The sequence below is a fragment of the Octodon degus genome, unplaced genomic scaffold, assembly GCF_000260255.1.
Source record: "Octodon degus isolate 3935 unplaced genomic scaffold, OctDeg1.0 scaffold00050, whole genome shotgun sequence".
Classification (NCBI taxonomy): Eukaryota; Metazoa; Chordata; class Mammalia; order Rodentia; family Octodontidae; genus Octodon; species Octodon degus.
This window is the reverse complement of record NW_004524626.1, coordinates 10034268-10045127: the sequence shown is the minus strand read 5'-3', so window position 1 is coordinate 10045127 and position 10860 is coordinate 10034268. Positions and strand designations below refer to the sequence as shown.

The window sequence follows — 10860 nt, the reverse complement described above, 5'->3', positions numbered from 1 at the left end:
TTTTTTTGCGACCTCAAGATGCCTTCAGGGCATTTCTGGTTTGGCTTGAGTATCTGGATTCAAAACACAGCATCCTGAGCCTGAATGCTTTGTTTAAGCAGGCACTTAAACAACTGAGCTAGGGGAGATAGCTCAGTAGAATAAGTGCTTGCCTGGCAAGCGGAAGGACCTGAGTTCAATCCCTGGTTCTGCCAAAATAAAAAGAAAGATGCCAGGACTCAGGCCTGGGCCCCTTGGCTGCTGCTAAGCCTCTGTCTGTTCCCTTCCCCTAGGTCGGTGGCCAGACATCTCATTCTTGAAGATTTTATTTGGTTTGGGTTGGGTTTTTGTTTTATTTATTTATTTATTTATTTATTTATTTATTGGTGGAACCGGGGATTGAACCAAGGCCCTTGTGCTTGCCAGGAAAGCACTTATTCCACTGAGCCATCTCCCCAGCCCCAAGAGTTTTTGTCTTTGGAAACAGGATCTCACTGTGTAGCCCAGGCTGGCCTCGAACGCAAGGCCATCCTCCTGCCTCAGCCTCCCAAGGGCTGGGATCACAGGCATGTGCCACCCTTCCTAGCTGTCTGCAGGCTTGGGGCTGGCAGAGTGCAGGTTACTTTCACTGTCTCCCCAAAGCCCACCCTGTGACAGTTAGGCAAGCCCTTGGCCAGAACTAGGAAGGGGATGAGCTTGTGCATTCCTTCACCCTCATGCTCCTGCCTCAGTTGTCAGGAAGCCTGGCACCAGACCTGAGCATGGAAGGATGTGCTGGACATTGAAGTTGACGAAGACAACCCTCTTTTCCATCACGGTCGCTCCCCAAAGCCTCTCCCCTCCCCAGAGAAGGGGAAAACAATGACATTTCTAGATTTTAAAAAATACAATCAAAATTAAATTTCTCCTCAAAAAAAAAAAAAATCATAGGGGCCAGGGAGATAGCTCCGTAGAATAAGTGCTTGCCTGGCAAGACTAAGGGCCTGGGTTCAATCCCTGGTTCTGAAAAAAAAAAATCAAAGAGAAAAAGAGTGAGTGACCTGAGGGGGCCAAGAGTGGCTGCAGAGGGCCATTACATCGATGGCCCAAGAAGGCGAGTCTGGAAGCTCAACCACTGAGGACCATAGAATGGTGTGGATCTGGGCGCTGGGGTGACTGCTGCATCCCTGCTGGAAGAGACCTCCTGGCTCCCCGGCCCTGGAGAGTGAGAGAGCCCAGGCCGAGGACAGGCAAGGCCCTTTCTGTTGCCAAAGAGAAAGAGTACAGTTACACTCCACAATGGCCTAATTGGAAATGCCTGCCGCCCCACGGGAAGATTTACTGGCCATCCTAGAAGGCCCATGTATAGAATATGAAAAGGCTGCTCTCAGCATTCCCCCCAACTTTTTATTTTATTTTTTTAAATATTTATTTATTTATTTTGCATTTTAGTACAGGGTCTACAGTGTCTCACTACACAGATTGAACTCGTAGTGATCCTCCTGTTTTCAGCCTCCCAAGCGCTGGGATTACAGGCGCGCACCACCACACCCAGTCTCAATCACCGTCTCAGTGAGCCCTGGGGTTGGGGCCAGCACTGCCTGCCGGGAATCAGACCCTGGGAATCAAACCCCTGGCCCCTGCATCTGCCTAAGCAGGTGCTTTAGTCTGCTGAGCTATTTGGCCGGCCCTCCCCCAACCTTTTGAAAAAGAACTTTCTGCATGTGGACAGTATAGATGTAAAGAGGTGGCCAGCATATATAAAATAATGAGAAAAACTACATGTCTTGGAAACGTCCTTTGCTTTAAAAAATGACAGACATGTCTTCTGGAAGTGACTTTTTTGAAATGGAGTTCTAGGGGCCGGGGAGATGGCTCAGTAGAATAAGCACTTGCCTGGCAAGCGCAAGGGCCTGAGTTCAATCCCTGGTTCTGCAAAAAAAAAAAAGAAAAAAGAAATGGAGTTCGTTAGATCATCTGGAGAAGCACCGTTATAACTTGTCCACGTTTCTTCTGTGGGTTAGAGGACACAGAGCAGAAAAAAAAAGAAGGTCCAGTACCAGACTGGATACATGTGGAAGACGTTCATATTGTAGCCATTGTTTTGTGTGTGCATTTTAGTCCAGATATATATTATATATATGCCATGTATATGTCAAATATATACACACATGTGTTTGACAGTGCTCAGTACTTTATTGAAATATCTGGTAGTTGGAGATATTCTAAAGTGCCTGATAACATGTTCAAAAGTAAAGGTAGGGGACTGGTGAGATGGCTCAGTGGTCTAAAGCACCTACTTAGAACAACCTTAGCAAAACACATGGATGGCGGTTCAATCCCCCAGCATCACATGCCCGCCAGCCCGCCCCCTGGTGGGCTGAGCTGGCCACACACACACACACACACACACACACACAATAAATAAATAAATAATTTTTTTTTAAAAAGTAAAGGTAGTAAAATAATGCATTTTGTAAATTTCTTGTTAGAGCTCACTTGAAGTGTTATGGGGGCAGGGTAGGCGAGGCCCCTCCTGAGTAGTACACTTTGTTCTTGTACTGGTTCTCGGACAAAAAGGACATGGAGAGTGCTGAGCTCGGGCGCTACAGCAAGGCCAGTTGCCATCCTCCCTCAGGTCTGTGGGCTCTGTATACTGTGCCGGGTAGGGAGGGGGCGTAAAGGCCAGATGGGACCTTTCGTAACATCTAGTTTTCCTGGGTGGTAAGCAGGCTGCCAGTTTTGATTAAAGTAGTTATTAAACTGACAAGTTTTGTAATAAAATTCCCAGGAGATTGTCTTCAGAAAGTGTGAGCATTTTAGCCCTCTGGGTTAGTGGCGAAAGGAAGGGTTCTAGATGCATATTTTCAAGACACTTTCAACTATGGTTGCATGTGTACAGTTTAACCAAGACTGTTGTATACATAATGGACAAACTGAGTCCATTAGATATGTTTACTAGAAACATTTACCCAGATGTTTAGAAGTGTCCAACGTATGTCAAATGTAGAGGTAGGAAAATATCACTTTGTAAATATTTTTTTACTAAAGTTCATATGCAGTACTGTATTTTGGGAATGGAATGGTTAAACCACCTCTTGAACAATATAGCTCTCTATACTTGTTCAGTGGTTTGGAGGCGGTGGGAGGGAAGCAGTTACAAGAGGCATTATGTTAGTGTGTTGTATTTGGATATTTTGAGACATCTTTTTTAGTGTTTTGTGGGGTTTGTTCTGCTGCATACATAGTGTATATAAGAGAGGGCTGGCCAACTAGCTCAGCAGATTAGAGTGCCTGCAAGCAGGCACAGGGTCCTGGGGTTCGATCTGGGCCTGCCATGCTAGCCTCACCCCCGGGCGTGCTGAGACAGCAACTGAGACTGGGCGTGGTGGCGTGCACCTGTAATCCCAGCTCTTGGCAGACTGTAAACAGGTGGATCTCTATGAGTCCAATCTAGTAGTGAGACCCTGAACACCCTGTAGACCCTTCCCTAAAAATACACAGAAAAACAAAAGCAAATTTTGTAACACCTAGCCCCTGAATGTAGGGTCAGGGGGCCTGGCCCTAGCTCAGTTGTTTAAGTGGCTGCTTCCACAAAGCTGTCAGCCTCAGGTTGCTGCAGTTCGATCCCCTGAATATAGGGTTTGCCAGTGTAGGATAAAGAAGTAAGGTTAGCGCATTTTGTACACTTTGTGTTGAAACACACAGAACAGTCTGTCCTCTGTAGATGGATGAGCTTTGGATTCAACCATCTTTACCACCTGTGCTTGTCCACTGGGTTGAAGCAGAGAGAAAGAAATGGGGCCAAAATGGTCATACTTAGAAGATACCCCAGATCACAACCATCGCTCTATGGTTGTTTTTATCCATGCTATGTGACAGCAGACAGGTTCTTCTATGAGAAATCTAGCTCTAGAGATGTAGACGGGCTTGATATATTTCAAAGTAGAAGCAATAGAATAACACTTTGTAAATAGGTTTTTATCAACTAATAGAAAATACTGCGTCTGCAAATAGAACGTTTAAACCACCTTAAACAGTACTTGCTCACCGGCTTGAGGGAAGTGGGGGGCGGGGAGAGATTGTGGCAGGTGTTCAGTGTGTGGTAGAAAATTTCAGCTTATCCATTGCTCTTACGTTACGTGAATTTCATTACACTTTACGGTTTATATATAGCTGTATATACTGGACATTAGTCCCTATTTTATAATATCTAGATGTTAAAGAGGTTGCCAATGTATGACAAGAGTAGAGTTAGTAACATAATACATTTTGTACACTTTTCATAGAAAGGCTGCCTTCTGAAAAGGATCTTGGAAACGTAATTGTGAAATCACACTTGAATGACTCATGTACCCGGATCACGTGTGACAAGAAGAAATTGAAAGAAATGAAGGACTCTAGGCCAGAATGCTCCTACTTACAAGATACTTTCAGATATAACCATTGTTACATGTGTGCAGTTTATTCAACACTACTGCATAGTGAACAAATTAAGTCCATATTTGAAACATTCAGTCTTTCTAGATGTTCAGAAGTACACAAAGTATGTTAAAAGTAGAGGTAATAAACAATACTCTTTTTAGATACCACTTCATTAAAATTAATGAAGTACTATCTTTTGGAGATGGAATGATCACTGCTGGTCTGAGCAGTAGACATATTTGTGCTCATTCAGAGAGAGGATAAGAGAGTGCAGAGGGCTCTAAGTCAGTGTGGTTTAGATGAAATGAGGCCGACCAGCATCCCTTAGGTCTGATCTGCTTCCCTGTGTGTATAGTTGTATATAAAGGAAAAAAGAGACCTAATTTACATCTAGTCTTTCTAGATGTTGAAGAGGTTGCCAGTGTATGACAGAAGTAGAATTAGTAAACTAACATATTGAGTACACTTTGTGTTAAGATTCATTAGAAAGAATTTTCTTAAGACCACTTAGGGGCGTGGCGAGCAGGCGAGCGCTTCTTCCGAGTTCTTCCTCCTGAGCCTGCGCCATGGCCAGTCGGGGTTGGGTGCGCTCGGGTCCAGCCCGTCCGGCAGGCCACCATGTCGAAGGTGTCCTTCAAGATCACGCTGACGTCAGACCCGTGGCTGCCGGACAAAGTACTGAGCGTTCCTGAAGGTACACCTTTCACAGCAGTGTTAAAGTTTGCCGCAGAAGAATTTAAAGTTCCTGCAGCAACAAGTGCAATTATTGCCAATGATGGAATAGGAATAAATCCTGCACAGACTGCTGGAAATGTTTTTCTGAAGCATGGTTCAGACTGCGAATTATCCCTAAGAGATCGTGTTGGAACTTACGATTACCTTTCAGAATAAAAATTGCTATTTTAGTGAAAACAGGCTTTTGGCACACAGTGAAAACATTCAAGAGTCAAGGAAACAATGAGTGGTGGCTCTTCTCCATTCTTGTTTTTGCATTCTTCATGCCGAGAGGAAGAGCCTATGCATGAACAGTGCCACTGCCACGGAAAGTCGTGCTATGGTGACCGCCGCTGCACCAGTAGGGAGTTCATTAGTGGCACATGGATCATGCAACTATTTTTTTAACCTGAAAAATAATTCTGATGATTTTGTGTGAGTACATTTGGAAAATTAAAATTTCCTAAATGTTATGTAATTGTCTCTGAGTTTAAAAAAAATTTTTTTTTTTTTTTTTTTTTTTTTTTTGGAGGAACTGGGGATTGAACTCAGACCCTTGCGCTTGACAGGGAAGCGCTTATTCTACTGAGCCATCTCCCCAGCCCCCTCTGAGTTAAAAATGTTGAAAGATTGATTATGGATCATAGATGGCAGTTTGCTTGATAGAATGTTATAGACTCATATATAGATTCTTAAATACACATTTTGTGATAAGTATAATAGACCTACCAATGAATATTTAACTGTTTTTGTCATGTGCAGCTTACGTTTTCAAGCTTAATGAGCCATAAAAATTTTAACTAAATATCAAAGAACCAGAGATTTAATTTCTTGGTCTGACCATTATGTGTGTCCACCAATATCACACGCCAAAGTTGTTAGCAGTGTTAATTGCCGTGGTTGCAGCCGACAGCACAGTAGAGTCATCTTTTCCTAAGCTATGCATTTCTTTAGGGTTATGTGCCCCTTCATCACTTTCTTAATTCAATATTTTTTACGACAAAAACCCTCAATGACTCTTTTTAAAAATATTATTTCTGAGTAGCATTCTGAAGGAATATTACAGGGAATTTCCAAAGTTCGCCACGAAGCTTGAAGAAGTAGTGATCAGAAATCCTGATGAGTTATATTTATTGAAGAACTAACTGTTGAGGAAGTGCTAACATTAATCACCCAAGTACATGGGGCCGGGGAAATGGCTCAGTAGAATAAGCGCTTGCCTGGCAAGCACAAGGGCCTGAGTTCAAAACCCCGGTTCCACCAAAAAATAAAAAATAAAAAATTCACCCAAGTATATAACAAGCAAAGATGGGGCAGACCAGGCTGGGGCAGAAAGGAATGAGTGGCAGGGACAACAGTAATGGCAATGGGAAACTGTACAGAGTGTCACAGAATGCCAGTGGGTCAGACAGAACTGTGGAGAATGTTAGATAAATTGCAATGCAAAGCACAGTACTTGATAGAGTCTTAGACAGCAAAGGATACTTCTTGTCCACCTACAGACCAGAAAGTGCCCATTATGAGTATTCAAAAAGTCTGTCCAGGGCTGGGGGAGACAGCTCAGTGGCAAAAGCACCTCCCTGGCAAGTGCAAGGTCTCGAGTTCAATCCCCAGTACCCCCCACCAAAAAAAGCACAAAAAGTCTGTCCATAACAAAGCATTTTATTTCTGTTTGCAGGGGAAGTCAGTGGTGGGCACAGCTGAAAGCTGCACTGATGGGTCATGTGCTTCAGAAGTGCTGCCTGACCTGCTGTGCTATAAACAGGTCACTGTCTAGAGCTGGGGTTTCATCTGTCTGGTTGTTCTTAGAACTGGAAGTATACATGGTCAGTGAAGGACTCACAGTTTATTCATGAGTAAAGCTTCTCTAAGACCAATATTTATCTTATCACGTTTCGGTGTCACTGTTACGGGCCCCAGGTTCACTCAGGGCAAAACTACAGCAAAATGCAGGACCATCCGGATCTCGAGGGTAACATCGGTACTTGAAATTAACAGGTATTTTTCACAAGCATGAAAACATTGCAAGATTTTCAGTTATCAAAAGGAAGAAGTTTTGCTAAAGAATAAATGTACTATGTTTGGAATTTTTGATAAAATAAAATCTGATACACAAAGGCTGCTCTTAGGCCTCAGGTGACCAGCTAGCTTCAAATTCCCAGTCTGAATTTTTGGCTTGACTTTTTTTTCCTGTTCTTTTAGCACAAAAATCTACCTGCTGTTTTCATAGATGAATTTATGGTGTCTTGTGCCATAAAATGATTTATTTAATACTTTGTTTCTTTTTAAAATTAGGCTGGAGTTCTTAAACAACTAGATGTTTTTGTTAAATTTTTGTTAAACAACTAGATTATATTGTTAAATGTGGTCTATGAATTCTGTATGCAAAATGCTTTGAAATACTTGAAATGGATTACTTGCCCATAATTATGAAAATACATTTTGTTACACTGTAAAAAAAAAAAAAAAAAACACTTAGGAAATGAAATTGTTAAAAGTCTGCTCTAAATATTTACATATGCATCTGTGTGTCCCTTGGGTTTGAAAAAATGGAAAGGGGAAAGGGCTCTAGACCAGAGTGTTCTATTTAGAACACTTCAAAATTATAGCCTTGACCTTGACTTCTCTGGAAAGCAGAGAACAGAACCAGCGGGCCTGAGACTACTGTCAGACTGACCAGGGCTACGGGGTGGATGGGCGACTGCTGCAAGATCCAGGCATGGATGGGCTCGGCGGCGTGCATGGAGCAGGGCAGCCCGAGGCGCTGGCCGCGGCCTATGGGCCGCAGGGGATGCAGGGCTCCCACTCCCGGGCCTGCCTGACAGCGCCCTGGTGAACTGTCAATACAGTTCAGCAACCTTCAGCACAGGTGAGCGCAAGGGAAGGCCAGGCGGGACAGAAGTCCTGTGAGGTGGGTCTTCAGCTACGCCAGACCTTTGAGGCTGCATCCTCACACAGCTGCTCCCACGCTCCCAGATTGACATCTATGTGCAGGTGCTGCGGGCAGATGGTGGAAGAGGAGCAGCTGGTGTGAATGTGGCCACGCTGGCGGTGCTAGGTGCTGGGATCCCCATGCGGGACCTTGTGTGTGCATGCTCAGCTGGCTTGGTGCATGCCACAGCTCTGGCAGACCTCGGTCAAGCGGAAGAAGCAGCTGGTGGTCCCCAGCTAGCCCTGGCCCTGCTGCCAACCTCAGGCCAGATCGTGCTACTTGAGATGGATCCCCGGCTGTGTGAGGACCACCTAGAGTGGGTGCTAGAAGCGGCAGCCCAGGCTGCCCCAGCTGCACGCACGGTGCTGGACCGAGCAGTCCGACAGCATGTGCAGGAAGCCTGTCTTGCTAGGGGACTAATCACCGGGCCACCCAGAGGAATCAAGCCCTGTTTTCTGCTCAAATAAAGAAATTAACGTAAAAATAACAAAAATTAAATGATAGCCTTTGTTAAGTATAAGTGTGCCGTGTACTCAGTGCCACTATACATATTGGACATTGAAGTTGTTATTGGAAACACCTAGACTTTCTAGAGGTTTGACGTTCACACGTGTAGATGTCAAGGGCTAACATAATCGCTTTAAGTATCTTTTTGTTACCTTGCAGGAATGGTTGCGTTTTGGGATTGGGATTGTCCGATGACGTCTGGGAGCATGTGCTGGCTGTTTGTGGGATGTGGGAGGGGAAGTGTGCAGAGAGGGAAGTTAAGCGAGTCTAGATTACCTTGCCACCGTTGTTTCTATATGAGCATTTGAGTACTACGCCTGGGTATTAAAGGATAAAGTCTTTCTGTCTAAATTATGTTAGAAGTAGCAAAATAATCCCTATATAAATGTCTTCTTAGCTGGGCATGGTGGCACATGCCTGCAATCCCAGCACTCCTGAGGCTGAGGCAGGAGACTCACTGAAAACCGGGCATGGTGGTGCACACCTGTAATCCTAGCACTGGGGAGGTTGAGACAGGAAGATCACTACAAGTCTGAGCTGCAGAGCGAGACCCTGTACCAAATGAATGAATAAAAGATTGAGAGAGAGCGAGAGAGAGCGCGAGAGTGCGAGAGCGAGAGCGAGAGCGAGAGAGAGCGCGCGCGCGAAAGAGAGAGAGAGAGAGAGAGAGAGAGAGAGAGAGAGAGAGAGAGAGGAGAATCACTGAGTTTGAGGCTATCCTGGGCTACAAAGTGAGTTCAAGGCCAGAGTGAACTGCCCAGTGAACCCTGTCTCAAAAAGACAAACAAATAAATGTCTTGTTAGTTTTTAGGAAGAAGTATCTTCTGGAAGTAACCTTTGTTAAAGCCACCTCTTGGAGCTAGACATGAACCTGAATTTAGTCACTGAAGAGGGAAAAGGGTGGGTGAGGGCTGTTTGCTAGTATCTCCATGTTAGGTGTTTCTCAGATGAACGGCACAGCATCTTTGCGCAGAAACAGGCAGAAGGAAAAAGGGAAAAGGGCTTTATTTTCCTTGAGGACACGGAGAGAATTCAGGCAAGCCAAGGAATTCTCTGGACTGGACAAAGGGAGGCTGAGTCTTTTATGGCCTTTTGCCAGGGGTGGAGTTGGGAGGGGATGTTTAGATATATGTGAGGGAGCTGATGGGGGTTTTCCCTGAAGCAGCAGGAAGGGTGAAAGTAAATTACATCCTGGGCTAAGTTGGAGAAGAACGGGGAGGTGGTCCTGGGAGCACAGGCCTTTATATTAAGGGCATCAGCCGGATTAGATGATCACCACAATGATTTTAGAAATTTACACTAGGGCCTGAACCTATCACATATGTACAAGATAATTTTAGATTATAACCGCAGGCCTATATGTATTTGGGGGGGGTACTGGGAATTGAACTCAACCTCACGCTCACCAGCAGGCACTGCACCACTGAGCTGTGTCCCCCACATACAGCCTTGTGTGTGCAGTTTTGGTAAAGTACTTGGGCTTACTATGCACAAAGCTCATGCTCTATCGCATAGCATCTAAGCTTTATAGATGGCCTAAGGTGACAATATATGATAAAATCTAGAGGTAGGAAGTGAGACAACATTTAAGTATCTTCTCATTATAGTTGGTAGGAAAGATGCCTCTGGGGCTTGGGATTGTTACAACACCTCCGGGCAGTGCGTGCCCCGACTTGTCATTTGGCTGGCAGCAGAGGGGCAGCATTAAGCATACAGGGAGGGGCTGGTGAGATGGCTCAGTGGGGCTGGTGAGATGGCTCAGTGGTCTAAAGCACCTACTTAGAACAAGCTTAGCAAAGCTCAGGGACTGCGGTTCAATCCCCCAGCACCACATGCCAGCCAGCCCCGCCCCCTGGTGGGCTGAGCTGGCCACACACACACACACACACATAAATAAATAAATAAAAATTAAAAAAAAAGCATACAGGGAGAGGTGTGCCCAAAGCGGTCAGAGTTACATTTTGGGGATAGGAATCAGTGTGTCTCCTAGCTACACTGCAGAAATCTGTCACTAATTCAGTTGTCTTCTTGCTGATACCTTAATCATAAAGATTGGATAACTCAGAGACAGGGCTTGGCATACTCTGTAGCTTTATGTCTATTTTAAATTGAGCACTAAGAGAATGCAGTATTGTAATTGTAACTTGGCCTCCTTTAATTAATCTAGTTTTTTACACACTTCAAATGTCTTTGCAAAAGGATCATTTTTCTTGGAAATGTGGTATTATAAGTCGAACTAAATTCAGAAATTTTAAATTTTTAAATACTTATTGCCTACTCCTTTCTACTCTGAGGATTCTAATTATATGAATATAAGTTTCTTG

The 10860-nt window shown here is 44.4% G+C and overlaps 1 protein-coding gene and 1 pseudogene across 1 annotated transcript; both read left to right on the top strand.

The window, feature by feature from the left end:
- The first annotated feature begins 5001 nt into the window (after positions 1-5001).
- Positions 5002-5274, top strand: LOC101574119 (ubiquitin-fold modifier 1-like). The gene has a single exon (XM_004632978.1). It carries the CDS (start codon positions 5002-5004, stop codon positions 5272-5274), a length of 273 nt encoding a protein of 90 aa, XP_004633035.1.
- A 2542-nt stretch (positions 5275-7816) lies between these two features.
- On the top strand, positions 7817-8496 carry LOC101573724 (annotated as a pseudogene).
- Positions 8497-10860: the final 2364 nt, after the last annotated feature.

Excerpts from the sequence above, each read along its gene's own strand:
- LOC101574119 (XM_004632978.1), top strand. The coding sequence starts at position 5,002 with ATGTCGAAGGTGTCCTTCAAGATCACGCTGACGTCAGACCCGTGGCTG.